At 32.8% G+C, this 27,970-nt stretch overlaps 2 protein-coding genes across 6 annotated transcripts; one reads left to right on the plus strand and one right to left on the minus strand.

Moving 5' to 3' along the window:
* The first annotated feature begins 698 nt into the window (after positions 1–698).
* On the plus strand, positions 699–3,575 carry LOC18039705 (BTB/POZ domain-containing protein At3g05675). Of its 4 annotated transcripts, none has more exons than XM_006429995.2 (3): positions 700–814; positions 1,550–1,607; positions 1,943–3,575. In XM_006429995.2, exons 2-3 carry the CDS (start codon positions 1,596–1,598, stop codon positions 3,218–3,220), a joined length of 1,290 nt encoding a protein of 429 aa, XP_006430058.1. In that variant the 5' UTR covers positions 700–814; positions 1,550–1,595; the 3' UTR covers positions 3,221–3,575. The 4 variants fall into 4 exon arrangements, with proteins under 4 accessions (XP_006430057.1, XP_006430058.1, XP_024038519.1 ...); XM_024182751.1 differs by having other exon boundaries at positions 745–814; positions 1,267–1,607; XM_024182752.1 differs by having other exon boundaries at positions 786–814; positions 1,228–1,607.
* A 2,278-nt stretch (positions 3,576–5,853) lies between these two features.
* Positions 5,854–10,090, minus strand: LOC18039706 (BEL1-like homeodomain protein 1). 2 transcript variants are annotated; one of them, XM_006429998.2, is made up of 8 exons: positions 9,927–10,090; positions 9,541–9,614; positions 9,272–9,326; positions 8,978–9,049; positions 7,996–8,835; positions 7,301–7,674; positions 7,151–7,211; positions 5,854–7,055 (listed from the first exon to the last, which is right to left on the minus strand). In XM_006429998.2, the coding sequence occupies exons 5-8, from the start codon at positions 8,779–8,781 to the stop codon at positions 6,195–6,197; spliced, it is 2,082 nt and encodes a 693-aa protein (XP_006430061.1). In that variant the 5' UTR covers positions 8,782–8,835; positions 8,978–9,049; positions 9,272–9,326; positions 9,541–9,614; positions 9,927–10,090; the 3' UTR covers positions 5,854–6,194. The 2 variants fall into 2 exon arrangements, with proteins under 2 accessions (XP_006430061.1, XP_024037554.1); XM_024181786.1 differs by lacking the exon at positions 9,927–10,090 and having other exon boundaries at positions 9,541–9,701.
* Between the last annotated feature and the right edge of the window lie 17,880 nt (positions 10,091–27,970).

A 27,970-nucleotide genomic window follows, 5' to 3' on the forward strand; every position in this document is an offset into this window, starting at 1 on the left:
CATCACAAGTGTGTGAAGTTTTTCTTCCTTGCACTAGAAGTTTAAGGCGGTATTTCCAATTTCTAATATTAAAATAAAAAATAGTGTAGTTTCCTCTAATATTTATTTAATAAAATTAGATATATTTATACTGCTTATTGTTAAACAAAAAATTGAATTTTGGTAAGGAAAAAAGATTATCCTAAGAAGGAAATTATGAATAAAATTTTCAGAAAATAATATTTTATTTTATTTATTCATACTATATGTAATATATTTTAGGAGATAAAAATGTGAGCTTTACATTAGTGGTAGTGTCTCTCACAAAATTTATGTTTGTTCAGATGAGAATTAACAAATATGACTAAACTGAACTTGTAATCAGAAATAAAAATAATAAAAGAAATAAATATATATGGTTTATAGATTTATGTATCCAGACATCCATTAATTAAAAAGCTTTGAATATAACTTATATTTTTCCAAAAAAGAACTCTAAAACGGAAAATTACCCTTCAAAAGTCTCAAAACTCCTTTTTCATTGTTGATTTATATCAGCCATTATGTGACTCTATGGCAAATGAAAGCAAACAGACAAATATTCTTACTAACATATAACTACAAACTGATTACACCCCGTTCATAATTGGGCAAGTGCTTTCAGAATAGCTTTGGGTGTATATAGAACAACTTGTTTGGGCTTGCAGCTCAAATCTCTCAGCTGGAACCTGCAACTCTGAGACAGAGAGAGCGCGAGAGAGAATGCTAAAGAGCCTAAAAAACTTTACTGATGCGAAATCCGAATGAACTTCTTGATCATCAGATAGAACTCGAGGTATTACTCTATAGAAATTTTTCAATCACTAGTTACTTTTTTTCCCTTGTCTGCACGTAGACAAGCACAATTTATGTTAATTTTCCTTTTTTCCCGATTCCATTGAAATCCCCCCCCCCCCCCCCCCCCCCCCGGGGGGATTCCATTGAACTCAGTTTTGGAGCTTTATTTAGTACCCAATGCACTGTCTTATCCCAATTACGAAATGGGTTTATTTCATATTCTCGTACTGTTTTCGAAGTATTTGCCTTTTGCCCCAATTATTTGTATGTATGCGTATATTTTTATATGTAACCGTACGGATGAGACGTATCAGCTGGTTTATAGGGAAATGAGGGACTTGTGTTTTTATTCAATGATATATAAACTTCATTAGTTCAAACTCCAGTAGCTTAATTGGGTCTGTTTTGCAGAGTTGTGTTCTCACTTTTGGAGTAAAATGAATGTGGCAGGTTCTGATTCACCTAGATTTCAAGTGTTCAATGTTGTCGCCTAAAGATTCATTGGTAGTTTGGAAAGCGGTTGATTGATCAAGAAAAAGTTTAGGATGTTGCCTGAAATCATTTACAACGATTTGATCTCCCTAGCTTATACTCACGCTGTATAGCTTTGTTATAATGTGTGATCAGATATGGAATGAGTCTTGCTTTTGTGGTATTAATACTTTTCAGCAGTCGTGTTTTGTAATTTTTGTATTTACTCTTATGCGTGTTGTGGGTTCTTGTTTGTTAATAGGTGCTAAAATGCGTATAAGATAGACTTAGGAACTCTTATTGCTTCAATGGAGTCTCTTGTAAGTTTTCTGACTATCTCATCACTTATGTATAATTTTTGTTTTTTTTGGCATTATTTGACATACATAGTTATTGACTTATTATATAATGGATCTTTTGTGTTGGCACTCCAACCAAAAACTTCAATGTCAGTCTTTTTGTTTCCCTCATTTTCCAATTTGGCATTACATAGATTTCCAGTCCAGATCTGTTCTTCCACAATTGCTTTAATTATTTTGTCCAACATCCAATTTCTTAAAATCAAACTTCAGAACATTATGCAAATTATCTATGTGAGAGACTTATTTTTATTACAGTTTCCCACTAATCTCCTCGAATGTTCTTTTGCTTTCAGAATAGTGAAATGCAGGCTCCAAGTAAGATAGGTGACCGTTCAACCAGTGATGTTGTTGTGAGGTTGCGAACACAGGATGGCCGAGATGACTGGTTATACTGCCACTCTCACATTCTTATTGAGAAATGCAAGTATTTTGCTGACCGTCTCTCTGACAATTGGCCAACATGCCAGATTATTGACTCTCGCAATTGTGTTGAAGTTTACTGCCAAGAATCTGATTTTGATCACCATGTCAATGTTCTACGCCTTCTTTATGTTGCCACTGATGGCTTGTTGAATGATATGTGGCATGGTGTGAGGAATGCACTAGGTATTCTCCAGGTGGCTGTTGATCTGGGCTGTCCACAGATTGTTACTGCTTGTGTTAGCTACCTGGAAGCAGTTCCATGGGAAGAAGGTGAGGAGGAGGAAATTATAAGAATTATACCGAACATGGGAGCAGAGGCAGAACCAATTCTGGCCCGTCTGCAGCCAGTCAATCCATCTGCTATTTTGGGAATATTTCTCTCAGCCATTCGTTTTGCCACATCATCGCCTTCTTCATCCATGGCTGATCTTAAATCATCTGCACAAGAGCAGCTTGAATATATGATCACCGAAGATGATGATGCCCCTATATTAACTGCTGATGATGAGATAAAATCTGAGGTGAAACAATGTGTAAAAAGACTATTTAGCAGATTTAACAATATATTGGAAGCTCTGTTATCTGAGCATGAAGAATCTATTTCCGAGGAAGAGAAAATGCAATTGTTTCAATCCCATCTGTTGGATTTGTCGTGGGCTTGTCAGATATTGTCTAAGATGGAAATTATGAGGGAATTTGTGAGCAGTTGGGTAGATGCATCAGACAAGATTATCAAGGCCACTGAACAATCAAGCCGAACTACTGAGATAGTTGAGATAAAATTGAAGGTCATAGAGGTGGCTGCGAAAGTGCTAGAGGCAATTGGATATGGCACTGTTATCCTGCCAACTGCCAAAAGACTTCATTTGGTGAAGTTGTGGCTTCCATTTGCAAGGGTTACGAGACCTTTGATTGATTCTGCAACAACTGATGATGAGGGTACCATGACATTTAAACCTGATGGTGAGCTTTGGCAGTCCTTGGAATCCACATTTGTTTCAATGATTCTCGCATTACCATCCGGGGATCAGGCAGAGATTTTGACTGAATGGTTGGAAAATCAGCATATACACTATCCAGATTTGACCGAGGCATTTGAGGTCTGGTGTTTCCGGTCCAAGGTTGCCAAGAGAAGACTAGGATTATAAGCTGGAAGCCTGGTATGATCACACACTTTGACTCTTTCATTACAACCTCATTTCGCCATTTTATTAGGCAATGATTCAGGTAGCTTTTGCTCAATCAAGCATTGACAAGTAACTCTGGTTTTTATGCTCATTGCATATAGATGATAGAATTTGTTTAAAAGGGCAAGTGTCTTACTTGAGATGTGTCAATATTGGTGGATCTTTGAGCTCTCTGTGCAATATGTAACTGCAATTCTAGGATTTGTACATCATCTGATGCTAGCTCTTGCTTAATTGTAAAGATTGTGGTTATCCATGATTAACTCTGGAGAAGTAAGTTGTATTATTACGAAATCTAGCTGATTCGAGTTATCTTATCACCAATTTTATAAATCTAAAGATGACTATCTTACTAATTTATGCTCCAAGGATGATCATAATACTGCTCCAACTAGAGAACAATTACTGATCTATGTTACGAGACAGTGAACAAGCATGAAACATCAAATGATCTCTGAAGTATGTATAGTTATTGGAATCTTTGATGGGCGAATTTTGAAAACTCAATTGCCTACAGAAGTCAAGTAATTTCTGCCTATCAAACATAATCAAGAAACTATTTTATAGTGTCATTCAGGTACAAGTCCTTTCATTCTGCTCAAGATCCCTGAAGCAATACGGATCGAAAAAGGGAATTTTATAAGAGTCGAATGCTAAATTTTTTTTTTTCTAAAATATTTCTTGGATGTAAACCAAACTTTCTTTTCATATATGAATAGGATTCAAATTTGAAACTTTTTGTACGACGTTATTCCATCTTATAATTTCAACCAACCATTTCCCGGAAGATGACATATTATACAAGCATAGGATCTTACATCAATAGGTTAGAAACAATGCTGTGACTACGGTACTCTATGAATATCGTATCTCACAACTTGGGTATCATTAGATGGTTAGGTTTTGTTGACTTTTATTAAATTTCTGACCATCTAACAAAATGTCTAGATTATAGGATATGATACTTCTAAAGTGCCATAATTGAATCCTAAAAATATGAATACATTATATATGTAAATCATCATTTTTCATAAATATTACCGTGTTTTGAGGCACTACAAAGATATGAAAATGTGCTCATTTTTAGAAGTCTCGTGATTTTATTTTCAAAATTTCAAATTAACAAATGGTTTTGAAGTTTTTAGTTGCTTGTCGAAAGTTTTCAATATCCAAATGAAAATTAAGCTTTTGATTGAATGTTAACATTATCTAAATTCACGGATCAATATTCTCAAATTCCCGCGCCTTTGTTTATGGAATATGACACGAAACTAAATTGGAAAATTTTTCCAAATTAGTCAATATTTTAGTACTTATAAAATTATCTAAAAGATAATACTACTGATCGCTCACTGATGTCTTTGCTGCGTAAGCAATCGACCAAAATCACTCACGGGTGTCCTTGCTGCGTAAGCAATCGACCAAAATTTAAAATTAATAAACCAAAGTGTGAATACAAACGATAAGGGTTTTTTTTTTTTTCGAATCTAATTCAAACGATAAGGTTCACTCTTGTATAAATTTGAATCTTGTGACCAATAAACAACAAACTGTTCACTATTCATTTATAGTAAAACACAATAATATTTCAACAACTAGATCGATTTATTTATTTATTTTTTATTTTTGGATTGTTGTCCCATGTTTGCTGACTTTTATTTGTAACTTTTCATTAGTTTTATTCTTTTTTCTTCTAGCAAGATACCTATGTGGGGTCCTAAGCTTATCTTCCTAATCTCAAATGATACAGGCAATAGAAAATTAAACTCAAATCTGTAAAGAGATAACGCCAATGTTCAAATATCTTCTAGATCATTAAATAGGGTTAAATAGATCAAGTATCTCACAATAAAAAAAGAATAATTTAATGGGGTTTAGTAGAAGGGTCATGCAACCATTGATAGGTGTTCAAAGATTAAAAGTATTTTCCTGTTTCACCCATAAATGATATCTCAAATAATGCTTGTATCGCATAATTACTACTTAGTATTCAGATGCGTGTTTGATATTAACGTTGAACCTTATTTGATAGTTTTAAGTTGTTGATGAAGTGATTGGAATAGTACGGTATCAAAGTTGAGGTCTTGTATTCTTGTATATCTCTGGAGCAAACTCTTAATTTATTTATATTTACCTTTTTTTTTAGCTCAATTTCTAACCGCTCAGCCTATTTTCATGCTCTTTCGCACGCCAATTTCATGTGAGATTGTCTATTAATAAAAAAGATAGGACAGATGCAGAGTTTTATTTTATAACCTCTTGTCGTACTCTTTTATCTCACTCTATATTTCATACGAGATAGATGGTCTTTTACTAATGAAAATGCAGCAAATGCAATCGATGAAAAAGGTCTAATTTATAGAAGGAAATCGTTTAAACCTTTTAACTGATAAGTTTAAAGCGATTTTTCAAACAGTTAAACACGAGTTGAAACAAGACACCATGCGCAATCCATATAAAATTTTGGGTAATAGTTTTTTGCATTTTGCAGTCAAATTCATCCCTTCCTTTGCTTCCAATTAAGCATCATGGCTCCTGTATTTCCATTTCTTCAATGAATGAAAATCATGAAATACAAATCAACACCATATATCTACTCACAATATTCCATATTTATATTGGTAATTCGGTATACCCAAATAACTAACTTTTATGATATCAATCCATCTATCAATCTTCAAAACTTACAAAATTAATATACATCTCCTCAATCCATATGCCCAATACCTAATGCTATGTTATCTACTGAACTCAAATGGTTCTAGGCAAAAGTATAAACCTATCTATACTAACGTAACTTTTTCTTCTGCTTTCTTTACACTACCATGCATAAGCTTCCCTGTTCCCAAAATGGCATTAGGGAACAGCAAATAATAGTGAAAAGACTCCAGCCTTTCTCGCTTCTCCATAATCTTTGATTCTGCCTTTGATGCTTTCATGCAACAAAGTCAGGCAACAGTTGTGCTGCGAACCTCTTCCTGTTCTGTATATTCATGTTTTCATAAGCGGCCGAAGCGTGAGGAGATTGAGTGTTTATGGTACCAAACTCATTAGGCTCACCAATTTCGACCCTCCTTCCAAGTTGAATGTTTTGACTTGGGAGAAAATTTTGATGAGTTGCTGACAATGAGAGATTCTCACAGTGTGGGAGCCCAAGCGTAAGTGACACGCCATTGCCTGAAAACCTTGGAGTGAATTGCTCCGCATCAAACCTTCCAATTTCACCAATCGGGTACTGCCCAAACCCTTGAATGAAGTTCATTTGGTTTCCAATGAATGAGTATCCATCTCTACTCTGCCTATCATCATCATCAAATTTCATCGGCATAAGATCATTAGTAGCCTCATTACCACCAGGCTTCACATCAATGCTGATAGATGGCACATTGCTTGGTGACAGCATCATGTTCATGTCACTGTTCCGCGGCTTCTTTGGACTCCCTTGTGTCAATCCCTCCAATTCTGATGATCCAATGAGTGAAAATCCTGAATGGTTTCTCGCATTCCCTCCTCCGATAGGAGATGTTGCAATTGTGGACATTGAAATCATAGAATGAACATTCTGGTTTGTCAAATTATCCTCACTGGATTTGAAACTCTTCGAGTTTTGAGTTTCCTTCACGAGATTTTTCTCTTGTGCAGCAGTGGACTTAGATGCCGAATCCTCATTGTGCTCACTCTTGCTTGTTTTGTCCTCTGATCCGTTCTGTTCTTGATCTTTAATTTCCTCCAAGTACATTTCCTCAACCATTGGTTTCCACAGCCGAACTCGTGCATTTATGAACCAATTAGACACCTGCATCATCACGAAACGTTTATAAGATTTCCCAGAATTGGAAGCAATAACATCTCAAAATTATCGACTTTTTTTTTTTTTTTTTTCAACTTTACCTGGCTCCTGGTAAGCCCTGTTTGTTTTGCCAGCATCTGCTTGTCCGAATCTTTCGGATACCTGAATCAAAGATTCTTACATTAATATCTATACAAAATTTGCAAATGGGTTGTGAGAATTGTGAATTGTGGATTTTGATTTTTGCTTACGGGTGAAGGAAGTGTTCGAAGAGCCAAGCGCGAAGAACTGAGACAGATCTTTCAGGCAATCCTCTTTGGGGTCTCCAAGCATTGTGCTGGATCATTCCCAATTGTTGAAGAGCCCTTTGTTGACGAAGATGGTGGTCGACAAATTTGAGCCTGGAGCCTTCAATCTTGCTCCCGACGCAATCCTCCTCACCCAGCATCTTATTTGCCGCTTTAATTTGGCCTGTAATTGCATCTTTCAAGCACCGGAATTGCTTTGAAATTGTCTTGAGAGCAAGTGCTGTGTATGTCTTTGCTGACTCAATTCCTGCTGCTTGTTCAAATGATGAAATCACTATCTGCATCTGGTGATGGTACTGCCGGTACCTTTGCTCCACCTTCGCAAAAACAAAACAAAAACAACAAAATTTGAAAATTCATTTCCACAAATTAACACTTAAAAATTTGCACAAGTAATTGAAGAATACATTATATTAAAGATTTTAGGAGATGACTTTGATGAAAGTAACACTTCAATTCAATTCCTTGTTCTTAGTTATGATCTCATCAAACTGACTTGACAAAGACACAAACTTAACTTTTCCAAGAAATCAAAATTTGTCATAAAAAGACCAAAATCAAAACCCCAACAAAACATATCTACGCAAGTTACAAGTAATACTTTTTGTGTAAATGGGTACTTAAAAATATACACATACCTCATCAAGCATATTAATAAGCTTAGCTTTCTTCATCTGAATTTCTTGCCTCTCTGCCGTGGTAAGCTCCGCGGCACGTTTCCCGGCTGATTGACCATCGTCTCCGGCTGCCGCCGATGACTCTCCGATCACCTTATTGATATTGCTATTGTTATTACCACTACCCTTCTTTGAAAATTCACTCTTGTTGCTAATCCCACTATTGTTCACATTAACAACTTCATCAAGCAGCTCCTGAGCCGCTTTCAAGTACTTAGAGCTCAACAACACACTTTGCATCCCGGAAACCCCATTAGTGACACCCGAACCCGACGATGCAGACCCGCCAGAAACCCTAATATCCTCTCCGGAAACCGTTTGACCACCCTGGGAGCCGAAGGCGGGGTGTTGGTGGGAAGAGAGGCTCAAAGACAGTCCCTGCTTGGCGCGTGGGGTGTCACGCGCGGGTGGACTAGGGTAATTGGGGTTGTACAGGTTGTAGTGGACGCGCGGCAGGAGTCCATGCAGAGGGGAGATGGAGTCATCCTGATGAGCGGTGGTGGGGATGCCGACGAAGTGTTGAGTGTGGGAAGGTGGCGGCGGCGCGTGAGGGGAGATGGCAGAGGAGTTGAGGAAAATGAGGCTGTTGTGAGCCGGCGCCGGCGCCGGAGGAGGATTTGTGTCGGAGAATTGTTGCTGTTGCTGTTGTTGTTGTTGAACGTAAGTTGTAGGGTTCATAAGTACGAGGGTTTGAAGCCCATCTGGGGCTTGAAACTCAGCTGGGTTCCCATGAAAGTACGTTGCCATCCTGTTACCTTATTATTTTGATCTTGTGTTCTTGAAAAACGAAACCGAAACGAACTGAAAATGAAAAGGGATTACGTTAGTTTTCACTTTCACATGACATGCTCATGCATATCAATATCAATATCAATATCAGTATATATCATATATCACATGTTTGTTTCGGGAAAAAACATAGTACAATTATGTTTTTATTTACCTTATAATTGCCTGATTTGAGTCTTAATTTGAGCAATCAGCCCATCGATGGATCGATCTTATCAAGCAAAACCTGAAAGGAAATTGACAGATGATGGATAATTTATTCATATTTATTCATCTTCTATGTGGCTAGAAGATGATGGTGAAGAGGAAAAGGAAAGGGAGTGAAACAAGAAGGGATGTAGGTTATATATATATATATATATATAGAGAGAGAGAGAGAGAGAGAGAGAGAGAGAGAGAGAGAATTGAATTGAATAAGAAGGTATTTGTTAACAATAATATCAAGTACCTGGTGTGAAGGAAAATTGAGTGTGCACGTGCAGCTTCATGATCAATCTACACTGCTGCAAGGGGAAAGAATGGAAGGAAAAGGGAAAAAAGAGTTCATTTAAAAGAAATGACCTTACTATTGTTAAGACAAGCAAACAAACAAAGCCCCCATGAAAGTGAACATTTTGAAAGAACAGAAGAAAGAAATGATCAGCATAGATAAATACTAGAGTACAGTTACATGGGAGATGGTGGGGGGAGGGAAAGGAAGCAACACAAGAAACTAACCTGCTGCCTATATATGAATCTTCACTAATAGGTGAAAGCACTTTGTCAGACTTCAAATCTCTGCAACTTCCCCACTGAAAAGGAAAAAATATATTATAAGTTATGAGAGAGATGGGGTTATTATTAAAAAGGCTGGGAAAAAGATACCCATCTTTATTCACTCATTATCCACACACACATATTTAATCTCACCTCTTTTTTTTTCTTTTTCTTTTTTCCAATCAAACCGAACAGAAAAAGAAAAAAAAAATCAAATTTTCTTTAAAAAAAAAAATGAGTAAATTGAGGTTATGTGATTGTGAAAGGTTGTTATTCTTTACTACACAAATAGTAGTTTTTTTTTTTTCAAATTTTGGGTTTTCTTTTACGGCTTCTGAGAGAAGTACCTGCGAATGGATCAAAACAAGGGAACTTCAATTTGGTGATTTGACTCTTCTGCCATGCTTTGCTTTTCAAATCATTTGATATGGAGCAGAGCAGTGATGAGCTACAGAAAATTCTTGAGTGAGAGTGCGAGGAGAGAGGGAGATGTGTGTGTGTATCTCTGTATGTAATTTTTTTGTACTACCAATGAAATATATTTAGCATGAGTGTGCATATATATATATATATATATATATAACGCGATAAAACGAAATTTCATATCCATAATAATAATAATAATAAGCGTGTCAGATGACACAAACAGCTGAAAAACGAGGAAACGTCTTCTTCTAACAAAGTTTGTAATTAAAAATTTTATAAACGAATACATACATATATATGAAAGGAAAGATGATGATGATGATGATGATGATGATGATGATAATGATAAAGAGTATAGTGTTGAATTTGGCGAGAGGGGTCCCCCTATTTGTTGATTTTCATATTAAATAAATATCCGTTTGTCTCTTTTTTGATATTTTCATTTTGTGATTAATTTGGTTATTTTTTGTGGTTGGATGACCGAGTTTCAAGATAAAGCAATTAAATTGCAGGGGACCAACCACCATTACAGCTTCTATAAGCTTTAATTGCATATCTATTTATCTATTTATTATAGAATTAATTTCTGTTGAATATATATGCAGCACGTATAAAAATGAATGACAATAAAATTTCAATACCAAAGAATATACCCGATAGTAAATAATTTATCAGATAGTCGACTAAAAATTATAATTATGATCTTACTTAAGTTAACTCAAAGTTTATTAAAAGATCTAGCTGACATGTGATTCAATGGTTTCATTAACAAAGTAGATAAAAATATGTTTTCTACAACTTTAATTGAGCACTAATTATAAACTTGATATTTACTTAAGTAAAGCACCAAATCGATCATGGGGAAAGAAAAAAAAAATCTTATCTTATATATATACATGTAAGAGAGCATCATAATCAAGCGATAATTTAAAGTATAAGGTCCCCCACTAGGTTCTAGTACATGAAACCTACTAGAAAAACTATAGAAGATCGTATGGGGAAAAAAATTATAAATGATTGGGTCAACTATTAGCTTCTGCCATTTTCTCCTCCTTTTTTTTTTTTTTTTTTTTTTGAGTTCCTTTGATCTTAATTTATTTATGTATTTATTTGTCTTGATCTTCAATCACCTTTTGAGAGCATCAAAGGATCCATAGATAGAGTTCATAATCTAATCAAATCTGAAGAAATTAATTTATAGAACAAAGACGGAGGTGTTTGGTGGTAAAAAAATACTATAAAAAAACTATATGTACTAATGAATGGAAATATAAATTAAACAAATTAATTAAGAAGGTACAGCAGATCTAATTACTTGATTAATTAATTAACTAAACCTAAATATCTGAAACCATAATTTTCAGAAACTTTTCTATCGCCATCATCAGTAACAATGATGGTGCAAAGAATGACTACTGACACAAACTTTTGAGTTAATGATGTTAATAGGACTAGTTTTCAAAGCAGACACATTCTATTCTATTCTATTCTATTCTAATCTATTCATAGGCACTATAATAATTAACATATCCATGCTATTAATTAATTTTCTGAAGCATCCATAATTTAGAATAATAATTCCTAGGATTCTTCTTTGAGAAACAATTTGTATCGCTTTTCAATTTTTACTTCTCTCTCTGTTACAGGCTTTTACTGGGATTGTTTTCACTTCTAGTGAAAGCTCCTGCCATGATTTTTCACATCATCCCCTTTTTTTATTATTGTGTGGCACTTTCTACTTTTATGGCTTGTTGTTGTACTCTTCGTTCTTTTTAACAAAGTTTGACTCTTTATTGAGTAGATAAAATCAATCTTAGGGTATACATCTCGATTTAGGCAATGTATGTTACATGTAACATTCAATACCATAGTTTCTATCATATCAAATGGCCCTCTTTTTTATCATGCATATTTTAATAGCTGATGAGTGATTAATAAACATTAACTATAACTTAATCAATTTTAATTAAATTCAATTAAAATACGAGCACAATACGTCTAAATACAGATGTCCAAATTTTTGTTGATTAAAATATCAATTTCTCATTTTTTGTACATGGCCAATTCAAAATATCTAAGTTAACTAATTGACTTTCACTTGAAATGATAAATTTGAGAAAAAAAAAAAAAATTACACACAGCGACAACAGCATAAGAAGGCATCAATCATGCAATAAAAAAGTGGGATAAAATCATATGATTGAAGTGTCAGATCCTCTTTGAATTATGAACGATTAACCTTTAAAATATAGTTAATGGGTTTAATCAATCAATTACTAACTACTGCATTAACTAGACCTTTCTATAATTGTAAAATTAAAGTGCCACGTGTCTTTGTGGATGATTGCCCCTGGCATTCATTTCCACAAATTGAGTGTTTGAATGTAGCGATTGATGTTAAAAATCTAGCTAAAAGTTAATGAAACTAACCGTTCTAAAATAGCACGTTGTCCGTCAAATAAATGAATTCATAAAAAAAAATACACATAAAATATCTACGCATGGATCCATCATCCATCAAGGTTACCTACCAAATCTCATTTTTCCCTTTCCTATGCTATGTGTTATCCAATGTCACATATTTTTCACTAGCTTAGGCTCGTTTAAGGGTCTATTTGAATATAATTACTGAAAACAAGGAATAAAAGTAAAATGATTGAGTTATGTCATTAATAATTATGTACTTTTCGGTAGGGTATTTATTTTTATTTTGTATATATTTACTGATTATTTAATATATATATATATATATATATATATATTTTTTTTTTACACTAAAATTGCATCTTAAAACTTTGAATTAGATCCTGATTCTCAAAAACTTCTGCTGGGTCACCGCCAATTCATCATTATTATCAATTGCTAATCTCTTAGCCAGCTTAGCACACAAACCTTCTTCAACAATATACAATATGAAGGAATTATGCCCCTGGTACAATTTCCCGTACTAACATGTTTCCTTAATGGTATTTGTTGCTTTCAAAGCATGTTAAGTGCCAAAACATCACATCAAATAATAATAATAATAATAATAATAACCGTAAACATTTTTTTTTTCTTTTTTTCCAGATAGAGCCACCATATTGAATATTCCATCCCCATAAACAAATAATAATAATATTTCGAAGTGGGTATGGTCCCTTTTGTATGTTTTATTTTTCATATACTTCAAAGATTGTTATCATGGACTCTTTACTTGTTGCTGCTTGTCTCTTCTTTTTCAAGTCCCTATTTCTTTTCTTTTCACAGGAAAATGACTTTAAAACATTGGGGGGAAAAAAAAAGCTTGGGATTTTTTTGCTTAAACAATTCAAATAATATCTGTCACAGAGTTAGAAGTGGGTATGTGGGAATATAAGCACAGCCTACATGTGTGCCAATTAGAACTACTTGCAACATCATGATCATCAAGACTATAATTGAATCATGAAGTGAATAAATATAATTTATTTCTATTTTGTTTGTTGGGAAGCTATATGATAAATGATGTGGGAATTTGTTGTTACAAAAGGAAAAGGAAGGAGACCCCACTTTTAAATCTTCACCAATTGGGTTGATGAGCTATATCCCGTACATGGGCCACAACCCACATTGATCTATTTACAACCTAAAAGTTTTTATTATTTTCTAACAATCTCAAATTACACACACAAAAAAAAAAAAAAAAAAAACAATCTATTTATAAAAAAAAAAAATCATAAATGTCATATTTGTCACGTACCATCAAAATGGTACAATCCTAATTAAAGAATCAATTCAAGATTGGGAGACAATTTTTTAAAAAAAGTTCAAAATTTTTTAAGCTTAAAGACAGTGTCAAATAAAAATGATCTTAACTTCACCAACTGGCATTGTTAATAATAAATTTGAGTGTCGTTAGTCCATTATTCAAATTCTTTTACTTGCTAATTTACATTATTCTGTAACTATAAAGTTACATTTGTGCATATCTTACTTGCTTTAGTCGTAAGAACAAAAAAAAAAAAAGGTTATTATTCCAAACTTTTCAAGTTTTATTGAAACAATCTGATTAAGATACTTCACAAACACAGATGGAATAATTTATGTCATTTCTTGAGAAAGCAACACAAAAAATTATTCTATTTATCTATCTTATCACCACCTTTTTCCTACTAGAAACTAACATTCCTTTTTTTTCTTTTTTTCTTTTTTGCAATATATAACACATAAAGTTTACGATTTCTCCGGCCAAAATTATTTTCAATACTTTGCCTTCAAAGTTCTTCATTACAAGTAGGTTAAATTTTTAATTTCAGAACTTGAACCAATACCCCCAATCATATATCAGAGAGGGAATTTCTATTTTATCGGTGACATTATCATAAATTCATATACACATATTTTAAGGAGGAATTAAGTTCTTTGTCGTAAAGTTTGGCGAAAATATGCTCTTTATGCACGCTTTCGAAGTAGAGCAAGTACGCCTGAATGGCATTAAGAATTCGTTACAAATTAAATAAAGTCAAACAAGTGAAAATGAAGTAAATGGTTAAAAATTTTATTAATTAAACATACATGAGACCTAGTCCTAATTCCACTGGTTAGTTGGATAGCCTTATCAAATCTTTATTTCTACAAATATATTAGAATTTGTGGTCTATTCAAAATTTATTGGGACTCTAGCTATATACATTTGTCGTATAGGCCAAAAATCTATTAAGATTAGTTCAGAAATCTAGGCTTACTAACCATATTGATAGAAAGACCTATATACACACGCGCGCGCGCTCGCACATATTACCTTGAACTGATCATTGCCTTCAATATTGTTGATAGTATTACCTCTGTTGAACTACAATCCCGATTAAAATATAATGACATTACATATACGGGAATATATGTCACTAAATAAAGTGTTAAGATTATTTTTAACTTATTTTGAGAATACATGTGAGACTTCTAACATTATGTTTCAATGTGCCATTACATAATCGCCTCTGTTAAACTACAATCTCAATTAAAATATAATAACATTACATATACGGGAATATGTGTCACTAAATAGAGTGTTAAGATTATCTTTGACTTGTTTTGAGAATATATATGAGATTTCCAACATTATGTTTGTAATGTAAAAAGTTACAATGTGCATCAAACCTCAAAAAGGGTGGGACCGTGATGTAAAAATTAAAATGTGCCTTGGCCACAGAAGCCCTATGTTTTCTTTTATCATTAAGTCATTATGAATTATTTTTACAACTAGGCTCTATTACATTTTTTTCTCTTATTTTCACATTTGACACTCTTATTTCTTACTCTCTACATACTTTCCCCTCCACTAGTCAATTTAAGAACACCGCTCCTCACTCTTGACAAAATTTGAACATGTAAAATACGATATATTGAACTTCAAAGTTAACAGTATGACACTTCATGTTACGACAAAGCAATTCGATGGCGTTACTATTGCAATCAATGACCCTAAATCAAAATTCGCACTTAATATCTAAGCTTGATGACCACTCAAAAAAAAAAAAAAAAAAGAGGGTAAGAGACAAAAGAAGAGTCGCTTTTAATATGGACCATATCTTAATTAGCTACTAAAAGAAAATAAAAAATAAAAAATAAAAAAAAAGGAAGAGAGGGGGGGGGGGGGGGGGGTGTCTGGCTTGCTTCTGTGCTCCACCACTATTTGATTCTTTTTCTTTACTGGAACGCCCTCTCCAATACGCAACCATTATTGGCATTTTTTTTTCCCACCTCTCTCCTTTTTCATTTTTTTCTTTTGAGGTGAAGACTTGGGCTACAATTGCCTACCTGTGACCCCACAGTTAGACCAAGACACGCTTATTTGCAAGAGCATACGTACAAAATGATTCTCAATTATGTACTGCTACTGAATGGTGATTGATCTTCACCAAAAAGTTACGCACGTTGAATTATAAGATCTCATCTCATTTTGGATTAAATAGTAAATTTATTTTGAAAATTCTCACTATTTAATCAAATAGATATTACTCGTAATGATCAAATTTTTTTTTTTTTTTATCACTGCATCACTACAACTCAGACATTATAAGAAGAGTAATAACAATTCCACATTTTTAATAGAAACAATGATAAGTTTACAAAATTCATATTTATTCTCAACCGATGTGATATTATCGGATCATATGCAGTTGTATGATAATTGACCATTATCATTTCTCATTCAATCAATCAATTTTAATGTTTTTTAAGTATTTTATCTTTCACTCAAATAAATTTATCAATTAAGAAGATTTAAAATAATACTTAAGATGTGTCATCGTACACTCATGAATAGTGAATAAAATGACGCTTTACTCTCTAAATCAAGATAATTAGTTATTACATGCACAATGAATATTCCTTTAAAAAAGTCTAACAACATAACGCATTAATCAACAATCCATCAATTTGTTGGCAAATAATCTATCCTCAATTTCGTCCAAACTTTCTTTCACTTTCTCTTGCTAAAAATACAAGAACCCCAAAACATGGCGAACACAGAAAGTTTAAAACATCACTCAAAGCATTTTAAGTACTAAATAGATTGGAGTATCCATTCGTTTAAAAGATAATTAAATTATAGTATGACAATGATCAATTTTATATATATAAATCCAATTATTGATCAATTTGTTTAGAGAAACAAAAATTATTGGATTTGCCAAATGACTTTGGTCAAATATATATACATGTTGACAAATCACACTTCCCGACATTAATTGGATCTCAATAACTAAAACTAATCATCTCTTAATTCATCTCCTATTATTGATTTATAATATAAATCGTACAACTAAATAAATATTCGCTAACAACAATCACCATCCAAGTTATCCTTAATGACGATATCATGACATCAAAACTTAATTTATTAGGACAAGAAGGCTCTAATTATTTATTGACCTCACATGGCATGCTGAGTATCCATGGCACGAACTTATTTAAATGAACAATTAATAAAAATAATAATTCCATCTTAAATGAGCATATAAAGCCCAATAAATTCAGAAATCAAATACAAGCTTGCACGGATATTTGATCACGTCTTTACATTACCTAACAATTTAAAAGGTCAAAAAATGCTGAAATTAATGCTTTTGAAAATGTCAATAATTATGTAAATGCCTTCGGATGAAGACATGTTATCGGTTGGCAGTTAAATTGCAACTCCTATATATGTGGCTTGAAATATTATTTTTCACGAGGGATTCATAGTGTAGGGCAAGCTATGAGAATTGACATCCTTATCTTATGTTTTGAAAAAGCTATATCAATTATGTGTAGCATAATTATTGCTTAAATGAATTGGACTCCAAAAGGAAAATAAAAGCGACGGCGATGTAGCCATCACCCAAGTTAAATTATTATTTTACTCACTTAAAATATCTTTTCAGTAAAATTACTTGCTAGTTTAATCATATGATAAGTATTCTGACTTTGAATATTTTCACCACTTCAAGAGATTTTACTGACTGCATAACTAACCAAATACTCGAACAATTAAATTATTTACATAACTAAAAGTATATTTAAACGTATTTTTGGAGATTTCTTTTTCAAGTATGTACTTTTTTCAAATAAACGAATGTAGGACACATAAATATTGTTTCATATTTTTGGACCTAATATAGATTCATGTTATTCAGATAATAAAATCGGCTATGTTAGGCACTTTTATTTTCTTAGTCACGGTCTCAATTTTATCGACAATGTCTATGATCATTGGAATTTGGACAAATATTTCTTTCTTTATGTTTAGATTGACCATGCTTTGACAACAATATTATCGCCACTTCAATAAGGTTTCTGAATTCAAAATCTTGGATGCACAAAATTAGATAGGCATGGTATTGATTGCGCTATTAATATAAGTCGATAATTGAATTAGGTTACAGAACAAAGTTGAGATATGAACACATTGGAAGGAACGACAATCTTCTAATTAATTACTTATTGAAATACAAGATCTATTCGAAATAAACTATTTGATTGAGATTGGAAAATCTAACCCAAGATAAAGAATCAAATGTATTAAGTTCCATAATACACGTATGAAGTAATTAATCAAGCATCTTATCATTGGCACATTTTTGAAAGATTGCTAATACCTAACAAAACCGATTGAATCTCAACGTAGGGTCCATTTAGGATTGCCTTGAGTGATTCAAAAGTGATTTTATAAAGTTAAAAATTAATTATAGTGTTTGGTAATTTTTTTTAAAAATTATTTTAATAAATTTAATTTACCCCTACAATAGATTTTGAGAATCAATCTAATACTCAATAAAATTTCATGAGTAATAATATAGCCACAAACTCTTGTACAAACTTATTTTGTACAAACGGATGTGGCGTTAATTCATTGGTTGAATTAAATATCTCTTGACCCACATGATTTATTTCTATTATTTTATATTTTCATTCAACCAATGAATTAATGTCACATCAATTTGTACAAGATAAGTTTGTGCCTGTATTATCACTCAAATTTCATATATATTCTACATATATTATAAAATTCAAAAATTTTATTATCATTATTACCTATTACTTTAAGATAATAAAAATAAAATTAGACATATTTATATTAGTTGTCAATTGTTATATATACAATGAAAAAATATTATACATACATTTTTATAAATGTATAAATAAATTTTATTTAACACTATGTCCATTTTAGTGATTCAGTCATTTATAATCTTATAGAATTTAACAGTAAAATTTATCAAGCACATACAACTACTCTAAACCTCTTAGTATTTTTAAAAATAAATTTTATTACATGTTTAACTAGTTCTCTTTAAAATTAATTACTTACCACAGTACAGCTAAGCATAATTATTACAAAAAGCTCAGGATTAGCTAACGGGCTCTTAATATTAACATTTTTTTATATATTGATATATTACAATCAGAACTTTACTGAAATTTTACAATCAAACATCCATCGAGACTCTTCTTGATAACCTTAAGATGGCACAACCCGAATAGCAACCATCACTTTAATATGGGCAGGAAATCTATTCTACCCCTAAAGCAGGGAGTCAAATAAATCTCTATCAAAATTTTTTTTTGATATATTGATATATTACAATAAGAACTCAACTGATATTTTACAATCAGATATCAATCGAGACTCTCTTTGATAATTTTAAAATAGCACAGTCCGAACAACATCCCTCATTTTAATATGAGAGGCAATCAGATATCAATCAGGACTCTCCTTGATAATTATAAGACGACGTAGCCCAAACAACAACCCTCATTTTAATATAAAAGAGAAATAAAATCAGTTATCAATAGAGACTCTCTTTGACAATTATAAGATGGCACCTCATTTTAATATGGGAGAGAAATACATTCTACCCCTAAAGTGGGAAGTCAAATTAACCTCTATCAAAAGGAGGCGAGCAACAATTGTTGGATTCGAACTCATATGCCTAAGATTATTGGACGCATGAGTTACAAATGGACTATAACCCATTAGCACTCTTAATATTAACATTAATAATAAAGATTACCTTACGTAAATTTAAAAAAAAAAAATACAGCGAAGATGGTATAAAACTATTTGTCGGTCGAGCATAATTAATTATATCGCCCAAATTAAAAAGTTGAGTTTCTATGAACACTAAAAGGAAAAAGAAAAGAAAATTCATGCCATATATGTATGAATTCATTTAATTAGATATGACCATTCGTCATTGATGCGGGCCCAAATAACAAACTATTTCAACAAAATTGGTAGAATTATTTTCAATTTTATTTCCCCATGGACCAAAATTAAAGTAATAGAAAAATCAAAGCTGAAAGTCGAAATGGTCCAACACCAGCCACGTCAGCATGGCGCACTAAATGCTGGTGTTAGGCTTGGGCATGCCCAAAGGTCCCACCGCGTCGATCCCACGTGCCAGTTGCCGCTCCCTGTTATCGTAAAGCACTTTACTACAGCATTTTTTTTTTTTGGGGGAAAAAGAATTAGTATCAGAGAGAAAAAGAAGGAGTTGGATTTGGACTTTTGCTAGCAGCCTAACGCAAGGTAATCCCCACAGCCCCACCTCACTGTACACGCGTCAACAGAGCAGGCCCCCTTACGCTTGTCTAAACGACGAAGATTCGTCTCCCCTTCTCATGTGGCCCCCACCAACCAATCAAAACCCCCTACCCAAAAAGAAAAGAAAACAAATGAAAACACTTTGCCATACAATTTCTTTCTCGTTTATTTATTATTATTATTATTATTATTTTGGCGAAGGCGTGTAGTTCCACGAATCGACAGGGCCCACGTATTCTCAAGGTCAAGAAAGCAACCAATAAGAGGTGAGATGGGTGTCTCCGCAACTGGCTTTTCTTTTTCCTTTAAATTTAATGCGGATATATCTTGAAGCTTTGTCGTTGTCGGCCGAGTTGATGTGACACGTGTCGCGTAGTTATAGCGTATGACAAACTATCCGCTCTACCCGCGGTCGCGTTTTCCTTACACGTGGTCGAGGTCTGGTCAGTCTCTTTCACTCCAATGACCATTTTAGCCCCCACCTCTTTCGATTGGTTAAACTTTTTGAAGTTATTATCCCCCCTCTGAATTTTGTCCTCTCCGTTCACAGATGACACTGCTACTTAAAAGTTACACGTATTTCATCTCCTGTGACTTCTGTCAATATACTTTCTCGAGTGTTTGAGTTCTCCACTTAATCACCGTCGATCGCAATAATCAAATCCGAATCCGAGGGTGTAGAGTGGCTGATTGTAGTCCGGATGTTATAATGTGAAAATTGCGTGTTAAGACAACTGTGGGGTGACGTAAGCAATACGTAGTATCTAGCATCTTTGACGACGACAAAAATGCACTGTGGTATGATCTAGTTTTTCGAAGGCTAGGTCCACGCGTTATTAATGCTCGTGTAATTCACAGGCGAATACGAAGTAAACAAGGCGGTGTTGACGACGATAGTGAAGGTGGAGAAAGTGGGTGTTGTTTTGCATGGGCGATAAATTTCACACCACAACGTGATTGAAGCTCGTATAGCAGTTGCAACTGCTACAATTATTTGTGGTCATTAGCCGGTAATCAATATTAAAATAATAATATTATTATTAATAATAGATTAATAAATATTTTTGGAGTAAATAGAATTGAAAAATATTCTTAATTTTTTGCATTAATTATGCAATTTTATACTAAGAAAGTTAAACAAATAATTATAACCTTGAACGATTCTTATAAATCAAATTATTAGTCAAAATTTTATCAAAATTACGAAGATCCACTTATGTGAGAGCGAAATATATATTTATATTAAATTTATTCTACAGCCATTGATAGAAGGTGAGATGGAGTAATGGACTTATATTGGCTGAAAAACTTTGTTGTCAACATGGACTAAGTTTGATGTCGTGACTCGATCCAGACCTGATAAGATATTGTTTGTTTTGGGTTTTAATAAGGCCCATATGATTTTGTTCTTGGGGCGCTCATACACTCCAAAACGCGTCTGTGGATCACCTTTTATAAACCGCAGTATCTCTTCTGTGCTTTGTTGATGTGGGATTCGACTAGGGTGTCACACTTGATTTATAGAAAATTGATGGGCCGGTATTGAAATGAATTTTAACCAAATCGAAGGCATATAAATATAGAATGATAATGGTTAAATCAATTGGTTGATTTAAATTTGAGAGCAACGTAATTTCAAATAGAGTAGTGCACACTGAAGTCACAGCAGTATTCTAACTGATATGAAAGTTGTCGTCAACTCCTGTGAGAGTGGATGAAAAATGACAACCAAAAAGAATTTAGTCACTAAATACGGTAAGTGCGATTTGCAACATACGATAAATCACGAGCTCGAAGTTTTTTTCAAATTCAAAGCGACATCGTTCACCACATTATCAATTGTCATCGTTTTAACGTTATCGACGTTGAAATTCACGTTCGTACTTTGTACCAAAATCAGCGCCTAAATCTTAAGGTGTATTGAGTTTTCATTGTGCTGAAGGCATGGCCAATGCCTTATGCCGTCAATAAAAAATTGCGCCGCATGATTCATGCTGAAGTCCCTAATAAAACAAGAGCCTGCATGGACCACACCAAAGCTACCATCCATGGAAGAAAAAGATATAGTTAGGTTTATTTGCCCCTCCCCAATAAATAGAAACCCAACAAAATCCGGTGGGGGGTATTGGCTTGGTTGCATTTAATCACCTCTTTAGCTTTTGAGATTATATGATGTCTGCAAATCTTGTCATTAATAATGCATGCAATGTATATGGAGCAAATTAATCAACGTGATGGGTGGTTTATATGGTTCTAATAATCGATATTAGATGGTTTAACAAATAAGATCTCTTGTGATATTGTTTCTCTATCAATCCAACTTAAAGACAGTTGATTTAAAAAAAGGGAAAAATAAATTATAATAAAGCTATGGATTCGGTTGTACAAAATTTTGATCCCACCCAACAATTGTTACATTGTAGTCCAACAATAATTAGGTGGGTTAAAGTTGCGTTTGTCAAAAAAGCTCCGATTCAAAGCTCAAGCAATAATTGTAGGAAATATTCTTGATTAGCATGCCATGCTCACATGAATAGTTTTTGAGACCTTATTCTTTATAGCGAAACGTGGCATCTCTTGATCCACTTAGTGTCCAACAACTGGTTTGTTAGGCAAACACTGCTTTAAATTGAGTGTCGCATTAAATTTCTCCTTTGACGACCACCCTCTCATTTTTTTTTATTTAATTATGTAGCATAACAAATTTTGACACCATGACACCACACATTCATCTCTAAATAAATAAAATGGAGGTTTACCAAACTATTCCTATAAAAAAAAAAAAATTGGATACATCTGTTATATAGAACAAGATTTTGTTAATTGATTGTAAGTAGTGTAGATGATGTGGTGCTGCAAGAAAACTACTGGATTTATTTATTTATTTATTTATTTATTCTTTGTGATTTATGCTTCAGATGAAATCGGATTGTGACATTAAAGTTGCTTTCATAAAAATGAAACTTAGGATGATAAATAATTATCAAATGAAAAGATCAAAAGAATGAACTCAAAGAACTGAAAAGATAGAAGTCCACTGATAGCATGCATACATAAAAACAATTATTCAAATGTAGTGGGTGATCAATTAGAATTTGGCATGCTGAATTTGAGGCAACTCAAAGCCTAAAAAGTTAGGTTGAAATATTAAATTGAATAACAACACACAAACATTTTCAATTCGACTTCTTGTGCTCTTTTCGAGTTTTTTTTTTATTTTTTTTATTTTTCTTAGTTTGTATTATGATATTGATTCATGGGCATGCAAGTTACTCCATGATAGATATGTTGGTATTTTTGGACAATTAATTTAGTGCCTCACAAAGTATAGACAATGGGCTACGTCCTATGCAATTCACTTCACTATCAAAATCATGCAATGTTATGTATCTTTCAGTCAGTTTTTTGTTCTGTTTCTTTGTATCACACACAGAATTTAATATTTTAAATCCAACTTTGCATAGTCTTGTCCCTTGAGACTCTAAGACCCCCTAAAAAAACAATTGAGCAAAAAAATAGAAAAGCAAACAACTTTAGCCAATTCGAATATTATAAGCTAAATTTGCCAAATGAAAATTGAAAACCTAATTTGCAAACTTGATCAAATGGGGCAATAATTTGATCCAAATAATACTCAATTAAAAATGACTGTAAGATGGCCCATAAGGTCAACTTTTAATTTTGTGAGTTCTGAAACAATGATATAAAGGGACATGGGTCCTTTGGTTCTTGCTTGTATGAAAAATTGTTTTGTGTTTCAGCTCAATCATGAGATTCCCATTTTCATATTTAGGGTAGTAGTGGTGTCCTACATGTTTTCAACTTTTTAAGCTAAAGTCCATTATATCATTTATTGACCCTCCCCTACACACACACCCCTCGTTTTACAATTTACATACACTTAGTTTTTTAACAGAAGATTGTACTGCAACTTAACATAACTTTCAGGCCAATTCAAAGAAGTTTACTGAATTACAGGCAAAGTTTTTGTCAGTATAGTTTCAATTTTCAATTTTTTTTTTTAAATGGCAAGTTACATTTAAGAATGAAAATTTCACGATCCCAATACAACATTTATTGGCCCCAGTTCTTCATTTTGCACATTTATCACCGTACTTTATGATGTGGGGCTGCAACTCCTACTTGATGCAACTTGCGCAGCAAGTACAAATATTCAAAATGAAAATGAAATTTTTTTGGCTACTACAGCAAGTAGCCAAGTACTGAGTGAATAATCAGGTTAATTATTGGGGAAATTTTTACATGTACCTTTACGGCTTTACCCCCAGTCACTCTAGAGACAATGAACAGAAAAACCTGGCCCACGATTACTTCGATTTTATTAGTAAAATATTTTGGCCCAGGTTGTAGAACCTTGGGCCGGCCGATGAAAAAAATAATATAAGTTTCTGCAGGGAATAGGCTTTAAGCCCGTTAAATTTTGTACTTCAAGTGGGTCAGAATATTAAATTGGATGGGTTAGTTAGCCCATTATCCATGAATATAAGCTCTATCCTTTTTTTTTTTTTCTGGAAGGGTGATACGCATACAAATGCAATACTAGAACAAATTATAGAATAGAAAAATTAAATAAAATAAAAAGAGGAAAGATAAGATTCAAAACTACAACTTATAGGTACATAATGTTACTTCATCATAAATCTTTTAATGTGTCAAATGATTTCTTCTCGTTTTACTGTAACGCGATGATTTACATAACAGTCACGGGTACATTAAATTAATTGAGATACAAACTTTATATTATATTTTTGCAAGCGTATCAGTATTCTATGTTTGATAACTTGATAGGCAGTTATAAATATTTTATACGCAAACCAAACGTCATGCTAAGGACTGTAACACGTTGATAGTGAGAAAGCCACTAAGGAGATAGCAATTTGTGTCACTTTTTTTCACGTTTACGGACCTAATTTCATCTTGACGCGCAGTCACTGTGGTGCTATAATTTGGCTCAAAATATTATCAGGTTGGTCCAGCGATATAAAAATTTACTAATTTCCCAAATTAATAACGTGTTAACTTATCCGTTTTTAACTTTTTTTTTCTCAGGGCTGTTGCCCTCCAAGTTGGAGGACAGCAGTTCGAACCCCCACAAATGTATTGTGGGGGTATTTCCTTCCTTAATTAAAATTGAGTGAAGATAATATTCTTCCTTACCTAAGAGTGAGAGTAGACATCCCTCGAATATTTGTGAGCGTTAAAATCTGGGCAGAGCTCCATTAGCATTGATGTAAGTTGGTCCCAGTAATAGTCTGATTTGTAAATATCAGTTATAATCTCATGTAATATGAGTTGTAGTTTGAGCAATAGTCTTTTTTCTTTTTAATGTATGCAGTTCAATCGCTTTCAAACCTGGCTAATGCGCAAAGTGTAAGGATTTATGAACACATGTGCATGGTAACTATAGCTTGATAAAAACTTTTTATTAGCTAGCTGTTGCAGCAAGATGCAACAGTCAAGAAAAGATTTCTTCTTGTCGCTAAACTTTACATTATAAAAATAAAAATTTGGTATTATTCATAATCTAAGAGAAATGAAAAATAGACATTGATTAAATTAACCATGAATGTCCAAAATGTTGCTATCAAAATCCTATGCACAGCTGTTTTTCATTTCTTGGTAAAATCTTGAATAACTCATTCGCATGCCTAATAGCGAAAAGTTTGAAAAGGAAAACGGGGTTTATGAGACTAATCCATATGTATTTGTTAAATTCGTTTTCAACTTGAGTACTAAAAGTACAAAAGCCATGTCCTTGACCGTGCACAGTTTTTATTAACCAAATTAAATTCTAAAACAATATTATTAGTGTACTTTTGGCCGTAATGGCTGTCTTAATCAAATAGATCAGTGTTGATCAAATAAAATGATACTAAAGAAGAGATGGCTTTGACTTTGAGCCTAAAGGACAGAGTACCCAGTTGACCAACCATTCTTTTGTTGAGAGAAAGGTCTAGGGTATATATATATATATTATACAGTGTTAACTGAACAAAATAACTATTGCATCATATGATGAAATAACAAATCCGCACATATGTATGCATTTAATTCATCTTGCATCTACCCTACTTATCAAAACGATTAAAAATCCTTTAATAAACGTTATAGCATTAAGATTTGTCTCTAATAATTTAAGGGTGCGTTTGGCACACTGTATTGTATTATATTGTATTACATTATTTTAATGCAGGTGTATTGTATTATACTGTATTGTATTAGAACTGTATTATAATAATATTATACAACGTTTGGTACTACACTGTATTAATTTTGAATAAATATTTGATATTACACTATGCTATATTAATTTTTTAATGAGTAATTTAAATTATATATTTATAAAATAACATTTATTAGTAGTTAGAAAAATACTAAATATAGAATTCTTAAATTTTAGAAATTTAATATTATCTTTTTGGTATAAACGTTGAAAAAAAATCATAATTCTTCGTAAAGATTGAAATAAATAATTCAATCAAATAACATTCAAATAATATTATAACATAAATAATTAATTAAAATGTACAAGATTAAGTTCAAAATCATTTTAAGATAATAAAAAAAAATTACATATACTATAAAATAATATAGTAGCTGTAGTACGATAACCAACAAAATAGATTGTTAAAAATAATTCAAGTAATACAACAATATTTACAAGTACCGTTTTTTCTATCTTTCTCTTTTAAGGACTCCTTTTTTGTTTTATTCTTAGAACTTCATAGTTCTTTGTTTTTTTTTCTTTTTCTTTGCCTCTATTTTCTTTTTCTTTCTTTTCCTTTTCCTTTTTTTTCTTCTGTTTCCTTTTTCGTTCTTTTCCTTTTCCTCTGTTTTTTATCTTTCTTTTTCTTATAAGTTCCCTTTGGGTGATTTGTCGGAGAGTTGTGTGGCTTTGATTGCTGGGTCTTTGAGATCGCCTTCGATAGTTTTGGTGCCTGGGTTCTTTTGCATGCCTTCGTAGCCGACGCCATAGTATGCGAAAGAATATGGCAAAATTTCGGAGCTTGAATAGCTATTTTTCTGGTGGAATCGGCACCTGCGGCGGCGGGGATGAGGTCATGTTCGTCGGAGATGGTGGTTGTGGACATCTGGTTCTTGTTGCAGACATTTCTCCTTTCTTCGTCTCCTTCATTTTTCTTTTCTTTTTTTCCCTCTTTTTCTCCTTCTAACACAGTGAGGCGTAATTCCGACTCCCCCACGGGTTTATTTTATGCGGTATTTGGTGTATTACAACAGTAATTTTATGTGGTCTAATACCGTGTTAATTTTCGCCAAACATAGTATTGTATTAATTTAATACAATACAAGATTATAATGAGGTGTAATGCTGGGTGCCAAACACGCCCTAAGTGTTTGGGCATTGTATTATATTAAGGTCATGTGTTAAAATTTGAACTCCATATACTATTGTCTTAATCGCTTCTTAGTTTATTTTCAGAAGAGTAATGATATGGTCAAAAGGCTTGAAAGTTGGAATACAAAGTTTGTTTTATAAATGATGTGTGACAAATCAATAATTGTCATGTGTTAGATAATACATAATTGACTTTTTATATTATCATTATTGATCTAATCCTGTAAACATATCATTGATCTTTTAAAATGAGATTATCTGATTTCTGATTCGTTTTGTCCAAATGCACGTGACTTTGAAATTAGGTCGTCCATAAGCCTATTAAGATTTGTAGAAATTATATTTAATTATCAAAGATTGCTATGAAACTAAATGAAAAAACAATTGTGCGTAAACATATTTAGCATAAATGTAATGGAGGAATTTATTAAAAACAATAGTGAATACCTCTTTGAACTAATCATTATCTGAATCAGATAATACTAATAAAAAGGAAACAGATTTATAAGTGCTTGATTGGCCCCCAAAAATAAAATAAA

The sequence above is a fragment of the Citrus clementina genome, unplaced genomic scaffold (genome assembly GCF_000493195.1).
Source record: "Citrus clementina cultivar Clemenules unplaced genomic scaffold, Citrus_clementina_v1.0 scaffold_6, whole genome shotgun sequence".
Classification (NCBI taxonomy): Eukaryota; Viridiplantae; Streptophyta; class Magnoliopsida; order Sapindales; family Rutaceae; genus Citrus; species Citrus x clementina.

Bases quoted from the DNA above. Each gene is read 5' to 3' on its own strand.
- LOC18039705 (XM_006429994.2), top strand. From the start codon at position 770: ATGCGAAATCCGAATGAACTTCTTGATCATCAGATAGAACTCGAG. The intron at 815-1,942 runs GTATTACTCTAT...TTTTGCTTTCAG, and splicing joins ATCATCAGATAGAACTCGAG to AATAGTGAAATGCAGGCTCC.
- LOC18039706 (XM_006429998.2), bottom strand. From the start codon at position 8,781: ATGGCAACGTACTTTCATGGGAACCCAGCTGAGTTTCAAGCCCCAGAT. The intron at 7,675-7,995 runs GTATGTGTATAT...GTTTTTGCGAAG, and splicing joins TTATTAATATGCTTGATGAG to GTGGAGCAAAGGTACCGGCA. The intron at 7,056-7,150 runs GTAAAGTTGAAA...GTGATGATGCAG, and splicing joins CAGGGCTTACCAGGAGCCAG to GTGTCTAATTGGTTCATAAA.